Genomic DNA, 18,070 nt, shown 5'->3' with positions numbered 1-18,070 from the left:
TCTTCTTGCTGCATTGATCCCTTTACCATATGCAATCCCCTTGTCTTTTTTGATCTTTGTTAATTTAAAGTCTGTTTTATCAGAGACTAGGATTGCAATCCCTGCTTTTTTTTTTCCCCATTTACTTGGTAAATATTCCTCCATCCCTTTATTTTGGGCCTATGTGTATCTTTGCATGTGAGATGGGTCTCCTGAATACAGCATTCTGATGGGTATTGCCTCTATCCTATTTGCCAGTCTGTGTCTTTTAATTGGGGCATTTAGCTCATTTACATTTAAGGTTAATATTGTTATGTGTGAATTTGATCATGTCACTATGATGCTAACTGGTTATTTTGCCCGTTAGTTGATGCAGTTTCTTCATAGTGTTGATGGTCTTTATAATTTGGTATGTTTTTGCAGTGGCTGGTACTGATTTTTCCTTTCCATATTTAGTGTTTCCTTCAGGAGCTCTTGTAAGGCAAGCCTGGTGGTGACAAAATTTCTCAGCATTTGCTTGTCTGTAAAATATTTTATTTCTCCTTCATTTATGAAGCTTAGTTTGGCTAGATATGAAATTCTGATTTGAAAATTCTTTTCTTTAAGAACGTTGAATATTGGCCCCTACTCTCTTCTAGCTTGTAGGGTTTCCGCAGAGAGATCCGCTGTTAGTCTGATGGGCTTCCCTTTGTGGGTAACCTGACCTTTCTCTCTGGCTGCTCTTAACATTTTTTCCTTCATTTCAACCTTGGTGAATCTGATGATTATGTGTCTTGGGGTTGCTCTTCTTGAGGAATATCTTTGTGGTGCTCTCTGTACTTCCTGAATTTGAATATTAGCCTGTCTTGCTAGGCTGGGGAAGTTCTCCTGGATAGTATCCTGAAAAGTATTTTCTAACTGGGTTCCATTCTCTCTGTCACTTTCAGGTACACCAATCAAATGCAGATTTAGTCTTTTCAAATACTCCCATAATTTTTGGAGGCTTTATTTGTTCCTTTTCATTCTTTTTTCTCTAATCTTGTCTTCATGCTTTATTTCATTAAGTTGATCTTCAATCTCTGATATCCTTTCTTCCTCTTAATCAATTTAGCTATTGATACTTGTGTATGCTTCATGAAGTTCTTGTGCTATGTTTTTCAGCTCCATCAGGTCATTTATATTCTTCTCTAAACTAGTTATTCTAGTTAGCAATTCCTCTAAACTTTTTTCAAGGTTCTCAGCTTCCTTGCATTGGGTTAGCACATGCTCCTTTAGCTCGGAGGAGTCTGTTATTACCCAACTTCTGAAGCCTACTTCTGTCAATTCGTCAAACTCATTCTCTGTCCAGTTTTGTTCCCTTGCTGGCAGGTGGTTGTGATCCTTTGGAGAAAAAGAGGCATTCTGGTTTTTGCAATTTTCAGCCTTTTTGCGCTGGTTTTTCCTCATCTTCGTGGATTTATCTACCTTTAGTCTTTGATCTTGGTGACCTTTGGATGGGTTTTTGTGTAGATGTCCTTTTTGTTGATGTTGATGCTATTCCTTTCTGTTTGTTAGTGTCCTTCTAACAGTCAAGTCCCTCTGCTGCAGGTCTCCTGGACTTTGCAGGAGGTCCACTCCTGACCCTGTTTGCCTGGGTATCACCAGCAGAGGCTGCAGAACAGCAAAGATTGCTGCCTCTCCTTTCCTCTGGAAGCTTTATCCTAGAGGGGCCCCCGCCAGATACCAGCTAGAGTGCTCCTGTATGAGATGTCTGTCGACCCCTGCTGGGAGGCGTCTTCCAGTCAGGAGGTACGGGGGTCAGGGACCCACTTGAGAAGATAGTCTGTCCCTTAGCAGAGCTCAAGCGCGGTATTAGGAGATCCGCTGCTCTCTTCAGAGCCAGCAGGCAGGAACCTTTAAGTCGGCTGATGCTGCGTTCACAGCCGCCCCTTCCCCCAGGTGCTCTGTCCCAGGGAGATGGGAGTTTTATCTATAAGCTCCTGACTGGAGGTATTGCCTTTCTTTCAGAGATGCCCTGCCCAGACAGCTTCTGAAGGATTTGGTCTGTATCTCAAATAAAGATCCTCAACAAAATCACAAAAATTACTACCCTGTTCTAAAAATATATTAACTGTATATTTTTCAACATTTTCTAAGAAGCCTATATAACTGAACCATGATAATTCTCTCTCTCTCAATTAATTGCTTTTACAAAGCTCTTCTTCAACATTATGTCTGAAGCTATACCCAAAGATTGCTATTTAAAAAAAAAAAAAATCCTGGCCGGGTGTGGCAGTTCATATCTGTAATCCCAGCACTTTGGGAGGCTGAGGAGGACAGATCACATGAGGCCAGGAGTTCAAGACATGGTCTCGAACTGACCAACATGGTGAATCCCTCTCTCTACTAAAAATACAAAAGTTAGCCAGGCATGGTGGTGCATGCCAGTAGTTCCAGCTACTTGGGAGGCTGATGCAGGAGAATGGCTTGAACCCATGAGGCAGAGCTGGCAGTGAGCCAAGACTTCGCCACTGTACTCCAACCTGGGCAACAGAGAGAGACTCTGTCTCAAAAAAAAACAAAACAACAACAACAACAACAAAAATTCTAAGTAAAAAAAGGCCTCTGTGTTTTCTAATATCTAAAATTTCTGAAATACTGTCCGATGTGTGTTCTCTTCTGGAACACACGTAATATGAAAACTTCTGTAAAAAACTTCTTTCATAACACAGGCTCAAACACTAGTTTACTTCCTAATGCTAACAATGCAAAATAATTTTGTTCCTCAACCCCAGAGACATTGGGCAATGTCCACAGACATTTTTTATTCTCACAATTGATGGGAGGGAGTGCTGGAAGGCAAAGATGCTGCTAAACATCCTAAAATGCACAGAACAACATCCCACACAACAAAGAATTATGTAGCCCAAAATGTCAGTTGCTGAGGATGAGAAAGTCTAGCTATATAATGAGCTACATAATCCACTGTCATTATCTCTTTTGGTGACCACTGGAATGTTTAGAACTAAGTCAGCTAACCCAGTGTTTGCTCTCCCCTCTTCATTTGTCACTTTTTTCCCCACTACAACCAAGAATGCTGTAAGACATTCCAGTTAAATTTTCTGGAAAAATACGAGAAATACCATTTTTAATATCTTTCCAGTAGGGAAAGAATTATACTATAACTATAAATATTATGTTAAATCACAGAACAAGTAACATTTTATATTTGAAAAATATGATGCTTCTTACCTTAAATAGACAACGACATATATATTCATATACCATATGTTTTAATGAGCTGATAAGTGACTGGATTCTCTGTTCTGTATTTTCAGAATCCTGTAGATTATAATTGGAAATTCATTAGGAAATTTATAAACATTTAAAAAGTACTTCTATAAATTGTTCCTCCAGATTCAAAGCTGATTCTGAAATAAGTATCTTTTACCATCAAATTCAAGGGACTAAACAAGTGCTTTAAACTTGTACACTAATATAATATAAAAAAAGACATACCTTTCTTTAATGTATAGAGTTAAAGCTTTCAACAAATGAAAATTACAATCAATTCCCAATAATGCAACGTAAGTTGAATTTTACCATATCACTTTGATTCCTATTGGCATTAAAAATACTATCTACATCAATCTAGGTTAAGGCCATTTTAATTTTTTGTATTGTAATTATCAATCCAACCCTAAAACAATATGACAAGAATACCTTATAAAGAATTTTCTCATTCTCAATATGGGAACCTCAATGATCTTAAATCATGGGCTGCAGGATGAATAAGGATGAACAATAACTTTGAAATTGATGCTGTAAAAACTCACATACAATTTTAGTTTTTGATCTGATATAATAATTCCATTTTGCAAGATTGTAATAATTGAAAAACATGTTATTAGTGTCTATTTCCTTTGATTAAAGAAAAATTGTTTGGTATAGAAATGCAGGAAGGGAAGGTTGTTCAACCTGTCCTTTTCCCTTAGTGTGATGTAAGTTTTATATCTCAGAGAGCATTTGGAGAATACATGTCTTGCAAAGATCAATTCTGGTCTAATAATTGGACTAAATTTGCTTGCGTCCTTATGATTTATAAATTAATACCAAGAAAAAAACCTAGTAAAGCAATTTTAATGGCTTAGAAAAATACATCCAGGATCAGCAGAGAAATGTGTGAAGTTGGTTTAAAGAAAGCATTATGAACTGGAACTCAGATGCATTAATCCTAGGCTTCTAGCCTTGTAGTAGTATGTTTTAACCAAGACAACTAATCATTACTTTAGATAGCAAATACTTGTATTCATTTCACTATATGTTAACAAAGATCACATGTGAAACTGAGACTTGGATTTCCTAAAAGTCACTCTATAATAAGACACAGTACTGTACCTACAAGATCCAGTAGATTTTCTAAACAACAGAAAGTTTTGTACTCTACATAGATTTGTGACTGCTTCAGCCAATACAATACAGCAGAAATGACACAGACCTAAGGCTGTGTTTTAAAAGGCTATTCAGTTTTAGCCTTATTCACTGAAATACACAGTTAGTGCCCTGAGCTAAAAAATAAGAAGTCCATCCATCTACTCAGTGCTGGTAAAAAGCCAAGCCTCCTGCAGAGGTGCTGCAGTTGGCAGTCCTGTCATCAAGTCCTCCCACCCACAGCATCAGACGGGCAAGTGAAGCACCTGCCTTAGCCCCTCAATTCTCAAGTCCTCCCCGCTGAGGTCCTAGACATTGTGAAACAAACAAAGTCATCCCTGCTGAGTCCTGACTACATTTCCAACAGAATCAATAAGCATAAGAAAATGGTTTTAACCAGCTGAGTTTGGGATTAATACGATACTCAACAGAAATAATTAGAACAATGTGCATATATAGGAGGTGGTTAAATAAAGTATGGTATAGCCTCACCATCTCTTAAAAACATTAAGTTTATATTCACTGATAGGAAAGTTGTCCATAATACACTAATACACTTTTAAAAGCACAGTATTGTATCTTTTAGTTAAAACAATTTGTTACCCTTTAATATATCCTTGTCTCCATTAGAATACATGCTTGATAAGGCAGTGGACACTTGTATCCCCATTATCTGGAAAGTTATGGCCTTAAACAACAAGGACATATAATAAAATGTTAAATGTTTTTTCCCCAGGTAATGATATTATGGGGATAATTCTTATTTTTATACCTTTCAGAATCACTGGGTTTTAAAAATGATTATTACTTATTCATTTACACTCAGAACATAAACTGTTTTCATTAAAAAGACTGTCACATTGGGACACCTTGTTAACAATATAAAAAGAAATTAAGTAACTAATTTCTTTATATAGCTTAAAAGTGTTACATGTGGTCTTTTGGAACATAATTCCATGAAAGTTTGCTTAATAATTTTTATTATAAACTAAGTACTCTCCCTAGTAAAGTGATCCCTGTAATTCAATGTCAGGTACAGGGTAACCAACAGCTTACCTGTTTGTTTTGTAGAGCTCGTTGGAAAAGTCGGAGAAAAGCAGCCAAACTAAAACGGTACATGTTATTAATTTTGGACAAATCAGAAATAATGAAGTACATCTTGCTGGCACTCTCAGCCAGGGGGAGATATGCATCCCGTTCCTATGGTCAAGAGATCGGTAGGGGATAGGGTGGAAACACCTTAGAATTAGTGCTTTACTGCCACCTAAAGACTACAATGCACATATCTACCCAAGTAAAAAAAAAAACCTTACTTTTCCATAAACATAAAACAAATGAAGATAATGAATCATGGTTTCTAACTAAAAAAGATAGCAAAATCTAGTTTTTCTTCTTCATTTTTATAAAACTGCAGACAACATATGTCTTAGTCTATTAAGGCTACCTATAACAAAACACACTAAATTGGTTCTGCTTTTATATAACAGAAATTGATTTCGCCCAGTTCTGGAAGCTGGGAAGTCCAAGATAAAGGTGTCAACAGATTTGGTGTCTGTTGAGAGCTTGTTTCCTGGTTCACAGAAAGAACTGCTTCTTGCTGTGTTCTCACTTACCAGAAGGGGCTAACAAACTTCCTCGGCCCTCTTTTATAAGGTTACTAATCCCACTCATGAGCGCTCTGCCCTTATGACCTAGTCACCTTCTAAAACCTCCACCTCTTAATACTATTACACTGGGGATTAGATTTCCACATATGAATTTTGGGGGTGATAAGGACACACAGATATTCAGACTGTAGCAATATATTTTAAATACCTTTCTACCTGTCAGTTGACAGAGCTAGAAGGGGTTCACAGATTGGTCTTAATGAGGACCAAGAGCACTAGTATTAGGGGAAAGTGGGTAAGATGACAGTGGTAAATATTTGTGATCAGAGAATAGATGATCCAATTTTACATTTCTAAAGAGAATCAGTTAAGGTAACGCAAGACAGCACAGCACTATTAGGCTATCTCTGATGTGGAGAAAAGTTCGACTGAGTATAGGATTGGTGACAATAAGAACACTGATGGAACTAGAGGTAGAGAAGATGACTCTAACAAGTGTCCACATTAGGATAATAAAGTACCCAGCATTGTTCATTGTAAGCATGAAAAGAGCCAATAACTATAGCTTAGCGCTTATAACCCTTTTAATTAGTATATTTAACTTGTCTTAACTTAAGAAAAGTTCTAAGAATAGCAAAGATATTCTGTAATACTCATTTTCAATATACTCATTTCCAATTTCAGTACAAAATTGCAGCTGTATCTTAGATATAACATTATGCCAGAAATCAGCAGAAGGCATCAGGGTATATTGACAAACAGTCCTTATCCTCAATGTGCCAACATCTGAATTCCCTCTCTACAATAACTAGAATCAAACCCAACGTTCTGATGTTTTTGAATAGCTCTTTTTAACATCATCTTTCCCTGAGGACCTGATTCTACATTTTCTATCATATTAACCTAAATGTTCAAGAAAACATAATACAAAATTACAAAGAAGGAAATAATTACTTGATCAAGGGAAATTTGGAGTTTGTAAGATTCTTTAAGTGACTCTTGAATAAGTGCACTGCTTGCTTTTGTCTGATTCAAAGACTCAATCAAATCCTTATTTTCCAAAATATTGCCTTGAGATGTGGCAAGTGTCTGTAGGGAAAGTTAACAAGATGAACATCATTATACATATAAAAATAACCAATTAAAGCCAGCCCATATTAACTGTCATTCATTCGATGTTTATGGCAACTTATTTTATTTTAGAAGAATTTCAACATTTTATAGCCCTCTTAAAGTTTTATTCTATTTTTATTATAGCCTTCTTATATCGAATGAATTAATAAATTATTTTATGAAACTATATCATTATCAAATATAGCAAGGTATTAATTTTGTCGATTTAATAAAAAATAAAAACTACTTAAAGTTACAGATTTAATCATAATTTCTTGCTTTTAATGCTTCTTGAAATTATGAGCATATAATTAAATAATAAAACAATACAAATTAGTTAAAATTACTTGTCTTAAACATTGCTCATTAAGATCTTGTATTCCAAAAGATAACTCCCCTTATTGTTAGAATTTTGACTGTAAGATATACACTAATATGCCTTTGGAAAAAAAAAAAATCTGAAGATACTACTAATTTTCTAAATGCTACTATTTGTATTCATTTAAAAAAGTAATATGAAAAAATAACCTAAATAGCTAGACTTTTACCTCTAGAAGAGATTCTTCGAGCTTTGCTAGCTGTATTTTCTTATCTTCTTCCTGTTGTAATAGTTTTGTTTTCTGTTCTTCTAAATCAGGTTTCTCATGCTGAATGGTTAAAGCTAAAAGCTTGGGAAAACAAAAAGACAAGGTACTTCTAGCAATAAGGCTTCAAACAAAATAAAAACTTCCTGCAAATAGGCCTTGTGTTTGACAGACTATTACAAATATGATACTATGTTATCTCATTTCATTCTTTCTAATTAAATATGAGATACCTTCAACAATTACATTTGATGAAAAAGAAAAAAAACAAATAGTTAAGCTATCAGCAAAATATTAACTACTGTAGAAAAGCTGTAAGAAAGTACATTACTTAACATATCAATATGTAATATTTAGTTTTAAATTAAATATACTAAATTATGAGAGCTAGTATTTTTTTAATAGTAAGTATTCCCATTAACAAATAAAAAGGGCTGGGCACAGTGGCTTACACCTGTAATTCCAGCACTTTGGGAGGCCGAGGTGGGCGAATTACAAGGTGAGGAGTTCCAGACCAGCCTGGCTAACATGGTGAAACGCCATCTCTACTAAAAATACAAAAAATTAGCCAGGCGTGGTGGTGGGCGCCTGTAATCCCAGCTACTTGGGAGGCTGAGGCAGGAGAATAGCTTAAACTCGGGAGGCAGAAGTTACAGTGAGCCAAGATCACGCCATTGCACTCCAGCCTGGGCAACAGTGCCAGACTCCGTCTCAAAAAAATAAAAATAAAATAAATAAATAAAAAGATAAAAGACTATGTCATCAAAACCACAATGAGATACCACTTCACTCCCACTAGAATGACTACAATTAAAAAGATACATAACAACCAGAGTTGGCAAGGATATGGAAAAACAGGAACCCTCCTACATTACTGGTGGGAAAGTAAACAATGCGGCCACTTTGGAAAGATTTGTTTGTTTCTCAAATTGCCAAAAATAAAGTTACCATAAGACCCAGCAATTCCACTAAAGAAAACATTGAATTGTACATTTTAAATCAGCAAATTGTATGGTATGTACATTGTATCTGTTAAAGCTGTTATCTGTGAAGCCGTTGAAAAATGCTGTCAAATTGTTAACTCTGAACACTAAAATAGAGAAAAACATTGGTATAAAATATATAATTCAAAATCTGCTGTAAAAACATCTTCATTTAGTTCTTGCTAAAGTAAGACCTATATAGCTCCTTTTTGCAACTACTGTGGAGATCTTTTAGATAGAAGGAGCAATTCTGTCAATTAATTCTGCCAAGTTTTGAGTGATTGTCACATTGTTTTATTTAAAAGAAGCATCAAGTCAATCAAAAGATATTGTTCATAAAAATATACTTGATGAGTCATATGTATACAAAGAAATATTTTGAAAGAACAATTTAAAAAATTACAATCAAGTAAAAATTGCAGCAAATATGTATGCCATGATATAAATCAAAAAGATGAAAAAATCTACTATTGTTAGATGAGTAAAAAATAGGATGATACTCCAAAAGTCAACTGGCATTATATATTTAAAGAGGAAAAATGAGTTAGGAAACATATAAGTATGGACATGAAAAATCATTTTGAAATTTATGTAATAATGCTAAATTGTAATGAGCCATATGAAGATAAATTGACTTCAAAGATGCCATGTGTTCTAATGGTTAAAAAAAATGCTGGCTCAGGAATCAAAGACTGTTAACTAGCTAAACAAGTCAATTAGCTACACTTTTCACAATTAAACTTCAGTTTTCAAACCAAAAATATAATGCAGATGATCTTAATCTCTATGATCCATCAATCTCTCAAATTCTACCATATATAACAGAAATAAACTTCAAAATTAGAGTTATATTAAAAGAAGTAGCAATTTGACATTAACATTAAATGTACAGGTCCAATACATATGACAAATGAAATAAGCCAGAATGCTTCACTCCAACATACATTTTCAAAATCATAAATTTAAATACTAATTAGTCTAACAAAATAGCTTTTCACCCAAAATGTCTAATAAGTATATAAAAGCTCCTAAAGAGTCCACGGTAAATTTTTATTATCTGTGTATACCTGCCCTCGTAATCCACTTCTTGTTGTAGTAAAGTTAACCTCAGTAACAATGGAAGCTGCATCCGGTGGAATAAAAGGATTTGGGTTTCTTGTTGACAAAAAGAGGCGGAATTCTTCATTGTAGTCAATTATTTTGTCACCTATTTGTACCACATAACGTGGTCCTATTTTCAAAAAAATAACACAATTAGTTGGTCTGAATCTTCTGTATTTTGCTACACAATATTTGAAAATATAATTTTTAAGTACTTCTAAACATAGGCTTTTCAACAGAGTCTAAGACAGTAAAAGTTAGGCTACCTGAGATACTGTTAGCAGAATGTTCTATTAATCAGCACTTACGCAAGCAATGATAAATAATATTCACTAAGAAGATCCTGGGATACTGAAGCACCCAAGGAATATCTATTCACATCCAGTATGGTTTTAACATTAATATGTTTCATATTCCAAATTTCCCTGAAATGGCTGATTATAGATGACAAAAATAGAAATCCTCAATTATATCTTTACTTCTAAATTCATCACTTTAAAAGTGGTTATTGCACTAGTATTTAAGATACAGTATTTGAAAACAGAATGATGGTTAAAAAAACAAAGATTATCAACATGTGTAAACTGAAAAATACACATTATCAACAAAATGAAAGAGCAACCTACAAACTTGGAAATAGTTATTTATAAACCATACATCAGATAAGGGGTTAATATCTAAAATGTATGAAGAAAAAACTCATACAACTCAACAGCAGAAAGACGAATAACCTGATTAAAAAGCAGGCAAAGGACCTGAATAGACATTTCTCCACAACAGCTACATGAAAAGATGCTCAACATCACTTATCATGAGGAAATGCAAATCAAAACCACTATGAGATATCACCTCACACCTGTTAGGATGGGTATTATCAAAAAGACAAGAGATAAGAAATGTTGGTGAAGCTATGGAGAAAAGGGAATTGTTGGTAGGAATGAAGACCAGTGCAGCCATTATGAAAAACAATAGGAAGGTTCCTAAAGAAATTAAAAATAGAACTACCACATGACCCAGCAATCTTTTTTCTGGGTATCTGCCCAAAGGAAATGAAGTCACCACCTCCTACAGATATCCGCACTCCCATTTCTTCACAGCATTATTCACAGCAGCCAAGACATGGGAACAACCTAAATGTCCATCAACAGATCGGATAAGGAAAATGTGGGTCAGGCATGGTTGCTCATGCCTGTAATCGCATCATTTTGGGAGGTTGAGACGGAAGGACCACTTGAGACCAGAAGTTCAAGATCCATCTGGGAAACTTACTGAGAACTCATCTTTGCAAAAAAAAAAAATTTTAATTAGCTGGGCATGATGGTATGTGCCTATAGTCCAACATACTTAGGAGGTTGAGGCCAGAGGATCATTTGAGCCCAAGAGTTCGAGGTTACAGTGAACTATGATCACATTACTGTACTCACTCCTGGGCAACAGAGTCAGACCCCATTCTAAAAAACAGAAAGGAAAAGAAAAGAAAGCATGATGTGTATACACAAACACCCACACACACACAATGGAATAATATTCAGTCATAAAAAAGAAGTAGATCCTGCCATTTGCCATAACATGTATAAACCTGGAAAACATTACACTAAGTAAAGTAGGCCAGACACACACAGAAAATTGCTGCTTGATCTCAAATATACAGACAGAGAATAAAACAGTATTTACCAGGGGTAGGTAGCAGGTGAATGAAGGAGGGGATGGGAGATGTAGTCAAAGAATACAAAATAGCAGATATGTAGGATGATTAAGTCTAAAAATCCAATGTACAACATCAGGACTATAGGTAACAAAACTCTATTGCATTTGGGATGTTTTGCTAAAGGAGTAGAGTTTAGCTGCTCTTCAAACACAAAAAGGGGGCTAGCTGTGTAAATTGATAGATATGTTAATTTGCTTTAGTACAGTAAAGCATTTTGTGATCTATATGTATCCCATAATATAATGCTGTAAACCTTAAATATGCACAATAAAATATATTTTTAAAAAAACATACCAACAAAAAAGTTGAAAGTTAAAGAACGGAAAAGTACATACCATGTAAATACTAGCCGAAAAAGTTAGTGTAACCACTCTAATATCAGACTCTAAAATTTGAAACATTTCTAGAGATAAAGAACATTTCATAATGATAAATAAGACAACTGAATAGAAAGATAACACATTTCCAAAAATGTATGCATCTAATAACAAAGCTTTCAAAATATTTAAAACGAGAACTGATAGAACTAAAAGACAAATTCAAAATCACAGAAACTTTAGGATATTTATCTCAATATATGATAAAGCAAAGAGAAAAAAAGAAGTTAGGGCATAGATTTGAACATCACAATTAACAAACTTGACACTATTAATTAACCTGTACAGAAAATTAAACCAAGCAAGAGCAAAATTCATACAATTTTCAAGTTTCATGGAACATTTATAAAAATTAACCAAATGCCAGATCAGAAAGAAGGCTCAACAGAATTCAAAAAATTAAAATACTTTAATAAGTTCTATGACTAAGTGGAGATAAGCTACATATCAATAACAAATATGTAACTAGAAAATCTCCAACCACCTGAAAATTAAACAACAAAATGCTAAGTAATTTATGAGCCAAAGAAAGAAACTAAAACTTGGGTAGGAAGATGAAGAAGGGCTTAAAGGAAAATTGATAGACATAAATGCATACATTAGAAAAAAGAAAAGACTATCAATATTTTGATTTTCTGTTTCAAAAATCTAGAAAAGACCAAATAAAATCTGGAGAAAGTAATAGGAATGAAACAATAAAGAGCAACATCAATATTAAAATACAGTACAGAAAATCAACATTAAAAGTTGGTTAGCTACACACAGACTTGGGAAATATGGGAACATTAGATACTGGAGATTCCAAAAGTGAGGGTGGATCACAGGCTAAAAAACTTCCTCTTGGGTACTATGTCCACTATCTGGGTGATGTGATCAATAGAAGTCCAAACAGAGCATCATGCAATATACCCTTGTTAAACAAACTTGCATATGTCCCCTGTGAATCTAAAATTAAAATTAAAAAAATTGAAAGTTGGTATTTTGAAAAGATTAGTAATATTGATAAATCCCTATCAAGACTAATCAATGAAAAGGATAATAAAAATTATCAATATCAGGAAAAATGAAACACCATTACAAAGCCAACAGACATTGAAAAGATGAGAATATTATTTAAAATATACACTGTGTGATAATTTCAGTAAAACAGACAATCACCTAAAAAATATAACTTAACCAAAGCTGACAGACACACAAAAAAACACAATACGAGCAAAACAAAATAAACCCAGTGTTTAAAGAGCCATAGCTCACGTTTACCAGCTCTTCACAATGAAAGATAGAACATCAAGGGAAATTGTGCACTGGGTCAGTAAAAAGGAATTAATAGAGGCTTCTTATAGGATTTTGGCTTGTGTTAGGTGATTTATAAATAATTCAAGAAAAATGTACTTTTCCTGGGAATTGGGTATGATCAGAAAGAGCAAACAATGGTTTGATATCTTAATTTTTATGTAGGAGGTAAAAGAAATGGAGTGGGACTAAACTGTAATTGGTAAAGAAGCAGGAGTCATATTAACTGGGATAAGAGAATGTTTGGTTATTTTTGTGTTATGGAAAGTGTTCCTGTTTTTTTTTTTTTTGTGCTCAAACATGACTGTGGTCAGAGAGTGACCTCTCTAATGTTGGTATTTTGTGAAATGATTTATGTTCAACAGGAGTACACAAAGGCCAAGCTATTAGAATCTGGCCAGATCTCAGTCTAGAGTAGTTAGGTGCTACTTTTTTTCTTTCTCATTTACTCAAAGTACAAAAAAAAGCAAAACTTCTCTATGCTGTTATGTTAGGAATGTGGTTATCCTTGTGGAGCAAAGGTGTGTTAAATAAGAGGGCTTCTGGAGTGCTAATAAAGCTCTTATGTCTTGGTTTGGGTGTTCACACAGGTGTATCCAATTTGTAAAAACTCAGTAGCTATAAATTTAGGTACTCTTTCCTTTATGCATATTTATATTTACATAAAAAAATAAAATGAAAAATAAATGGTGTTCTTTGGTGAGTAGAACTAGTCATGGGAGGGGAGGAACAGAATGCTGCTGCACTTCTGTATCATTTGACTTTATAACCCATGCGTGTACTACTTTGATACAACATTTTTGAAAATATTTTAAAACAAATATTTTATTGTCTAAAAAAGACTCTTCAGTGTCTCATCTCTTACAGAAAATATCAAATGTAGAACTAGAGAGACCAACACAGTCTTAACTGTATGAATTCTTAATTTACATTGGAATTAACTTGTGATGCAGTTAATTTTGACTACTGTTTTCCTCTGAACACAAAATCTGTGTTGTACTTTAGATAACTAAAGACAGAATGATTAGGCACAGGTACAAGATTTGGTCTCTGGATCCTTGCCAGGGAAAGTGCCAATTTACATGGCTATTGTTGTTTTCTGAACCAACATCAGGCTTGGGTATTTTTTGCTGTTGTTGTTTGTTTTTTTCAGTCAACATGTATAATAGAATGAACATTTGGCGTGCTTGGATACATAGATATATTTAGATGCATTCACTGTGATATCTTTGGTTACTTCTATAACAATCAGATAAAGATTCAGGCAAGATCAACCTATAAGGTATACCCAAATACTATCAATATTTACAGCTGAAAGAAATGTATTATGACAGAAAGTGAAAAAGAATCTGTATTTTTACACCAGGCAGGGGTGCTCCACAATTTCATCGGTCTGAATTTTGGAAACTAATGCTGCTTGAAGGTTTACTATGACCATTCAAATTTAAACCAGGCAGTGGCCACCACAGATTCCATAGTACCTGACGTAACAATGACTACAAAAACTGCTGTCATAACTGATACTTAGTATGCAGACTGGGATATTGCTAATTATTACTACTTATTTATTTTTTATACTCTTTTGGGAAGAAGACCAAAATCAGTTCAGCTATTATATGCAGGACACCTTTATAGGTCCAAACTCTTCAGAAATATATTATCAACTGAGTTAGATGAATTCAAGTACCATGAGAACCTCTATATAGGTCCAAATTCCATTCCATTATATAGATACAATTTTGCTAATGGTCTCCAGTGGGAAAACTTTTCACATCATATTGCCTACCACTCAGGCACAACTAACTCAAGATGAATGGGACTTAATTAAAGGCAAATCTAAAACTCTGGCACCCAAAGAAGGAAATAAAGATTTCACAAGGAGATATCTCACAGCCCATTATAGACAAACTGCTTACTTTACAGCCACTGAATACAAAGAAAGAAAGATAACTAACATCTGAATACCCTCTTGGCCTATAAAAAAAAGCATGTTTCATCTCTGGAAATTTTACCATAGCCCCTATATCTTGTACACAAATGTGGCTAGGTTTAAATCACAGCCCTTGCAAGAGGCAGCTTTGGAAGTAATTGAGGCAACTGTAAATCAATCCTTGTCTTTGGTCCCTATATCCTTCAGGTACACAGAATTACAGATATCTACAAATAATCTCACAGATGAGCAAATTCAATGCAATGCTATACCCATCAACTAGCCACAAGTACAATTTCTGGCAATCGATAGCATTGGATATTCTGTACAATGAGCTCACTTCAAGTAGTGTTCCTGGCTAGAAAATATGCCACTCTGAGACCAACTAAAATATACCTGTCCAGAGACTCATGGGTTGGAACTAATGAACTAACTTAAGGCCTCTCAACCTTAGCAGTATTGACAATTTGTGCTGAGAAATTATTTGTTGTAGGTAGTTGTCCTGTGCATTTTAAGATGTCTCTAGCATAGTGGCCCTCCACTCCAGCTGTGACAACCAAAAATGTCTCCTGACATTGCCAAATATTCTCTAGGAGACAAAACTGCTCCTAATAGAAAAACACTGATCTACCAGTCCTCGGGCCGTTGGGTCACCCAGACGCAACTGGACTACGAAAGACACATCCATATGAAGATATACCTTTTGAAAACAGAGACAACAAACAATCACAAATTTAACCTGTATGTTGCATACACATATATGCCTGTCTCTGAAGCAACCATGCCTAAAGGGAGGCATCTGGACTAAAAGAACCAACCACAAATGTTTAACTGTCATCTCTAGTATAATTCCTGGTTCCATACTCAAACTCAACATGGAAATAAAATAACCATAAAGGACTGGAATGCTTAATAAAAAATACTTTTGATGTCTATTGTTCATAAAAATTAAAACTATTAGCCAACTACACTAGCCTCTCCCTGAACAACTTCTATACAGTTAGCTGGTCCAATTGTCTTCAACTATTTACCAACTGCAAACTGCCACATCTACCTTCTGCCTTGGCTGAGCTCCTAAGCACATAGGAAACAAAGTTGAAAAAAAAAAAAGAGAGAGAGAGAGAGAGAGAAAGAGAATTTGAAGAAGTATACCTTGCTCTTCTATGATCAATAAATACTTAAGAAGATTTTTGAAGAGCATAAATTTGTAGAACAGAAATACATTCTATTCCTATATTTATGTCTCCTTTAAACACAGTAAGTAGAAAAGCAATTTGTGTATCTTAGATTAAGAACACTGGGATGTAAATAAACTTGACACAAACTTTGTTTTATGTGTTCTAGGACTACCATCCTCTGTCCCCAGAGTTAATGTATGATGAAAAAATGGCAACTCATGAGGAACTTATCACTCTTGAAAAGGACAATATCTGGGATATACACAAAGGGGATTACAGACTAGAGTGACATGAATATACCCAACCCTGGGGAAAAGATGGAAAAAGTAAGATAGGGGCAATGATTAACTCTCTTTTCCTAATTCTGACATAAACAAATTGACCTAAACAGCCTTGCACAACTACCTAGAACAGCTCAAAATGTGAACTAATCATGATATAAAATTTATCACTCTTTTCAGGGGATCTAGTCAACACTCTATACTCAGACAATGCCACATATACCATTAAAACCTAACACTAACCAGAACTCACGGAGATTTATATTTAATGAGTCCTTCAGGACCACTGTATAGAATGAAGAATGTCAAATTGAGATGGCCCTAAAGGTTCATTTTCTCCTCCTTAAGATAGCAGAGCAAGAAACTAGCTCAGCAGATCTGAGTTACCCCCAACAGAAGGACCAGAAACAGCTCTGGAAGACAACCCCATTCTAGCAAGGTCACTTTCTTGATTACAAAGCTTCTGCTGTTATACAGTAGCTCAGCTATTCCCTGCCCTTTATGCCCATAAAATATATTAAGAGGATAATGTTACAAAGGCAAAGGTCCCACTACTTGAGTTCTCATAACATATCAACCAGTACTAGGCCAAGCATATCTACGTGAGGGACAATAGATTATCAAAGAATAGTGCATGCTTTGCTATTTCTCCGCCTTGCCCCAATAACACCAATTTCCTATTTAAAGTTTGCTGTGTTAGCAACATACGTAGCATACATACATGTACATATATGTACATGTCTATATATGTATATGTATACACTTTGCATGATATGCTCTTTAAGTTTCTAGGAATCGCTTTCTAATAATCCAAGACTGGGCTGGGTTCCTATGCAGAAAAGAATTAACATAGCAATCCTGAGACTCTTTAGAAAGGGCTGTTTGTAAAGTTGGCCCATAACCAGCACCTGGGAACTTAGATTTTTGGGAGAGTTCCCAACATCCTCAGAACTCAAAAAAGTGGCTCACTGTGCCTAAACTGTTTGTACAAACAATATGGTTTATGCTACACCTGCTTTCCTTCAGGGAGTCTAGAATTCTGTAATGTGCTAGGGAGAGTGTGCTTACGTAATCAACCCCCAGTAAACTATGGGTACTAGGTCTCTACTGAGCTTCCCTGATAAGTAGCATTTTACACATATTGTCACAACGTATTGCTAAAGGAATTAAGCCCATCATGCGTATATCTTAGATTAAGGACACTGGGATGTAAATAAACTTGGCACAAACTTTGTTTTATGTGTTCTAGGACTACTATCCTCTGTCCCCAGAGTTAACGTATGATGAAAAAATGGCAACTCATGAGGAACTTGTCACTCTTGAAAAGGACAATATCTGGGATATACACAAAGGGGATTACAGACCAGAGTGACATGAATACACCCAACCCTGGGGAGAAGGTGGAAAAGAGTTTTCCCTTTTCTACTGCAAGAGGACTCTTGAAACCTTGCACCTGGCTTAATTACTTACTTTGGAAATTTTAAAAATATTTACACTCTGGAAAGTGTCAATTATTTACCTTGAGCAACCAGATCTCGTCTCAATAA

At 35.0% G+C, this 18,070-nt stretch overlaps 1 protein-coding gene across 1 annotated transcript in view; it reads right to left on the bottom strand.

The window, feature by feature from the left end:
* DYNC2H1 (dynein, cytoplasmic 2, heavy chain 1) overlaps positions 1 to 18,070 on the bottom strand; it is a 376,294-nt gene that overhangs the window by 225,244 nt on the left and 132,980 nt on the right. The window contains exons 66-71 of the mRNA XM_011984411.1: positions 18,043 to 18,070; positions 9,723 to 9,886; positions 7,637 to 7,756; positions 6,930 to 7,064; positions 5,425 to 5,568; positions 3,190 to 3,279 (exon numbers count right to left, since the gene is read on the bottom strand). Of these exons, the coding sequence (XP_011839801.1) occupies positions 3,190 to 3,279; positions 5,425 to 5,568; positions 6,930 to 7,064; positions 7,637 to 7,756; positions 9,723 to 9,886; positions 18,043 to 18,070 (681 nt within the window). The remainder of the gene's footprint in view (positions 1 to 3,189; positions 3,280 to 5,424; positions 5,569 to 6,929; positions 7,065 to 7,636; positions 7,757 to 9,722; positions 9,887 to 18,042) is intronic.

This window comes from Mandrillus leucophaeus, unplaced genomic scaffold, assembly GCF_000951045.1.
Source record: "Mandrillus leucophaeus isolate KB7577 unplaced genomic scaffold, Mleu.le_1.0 Scaffold267, whole genome shotgun sequence".
Classification (NCBI taxonomy): Eukaryota; Metazoa; Chordata; class Mammalia; order Primates; family Cercopithecidae; genus Mandrillus; species Mandrillus leucophaeus.
This window is presented reverse-complemented; position numbering and strand designations above follow the sequence as displayed.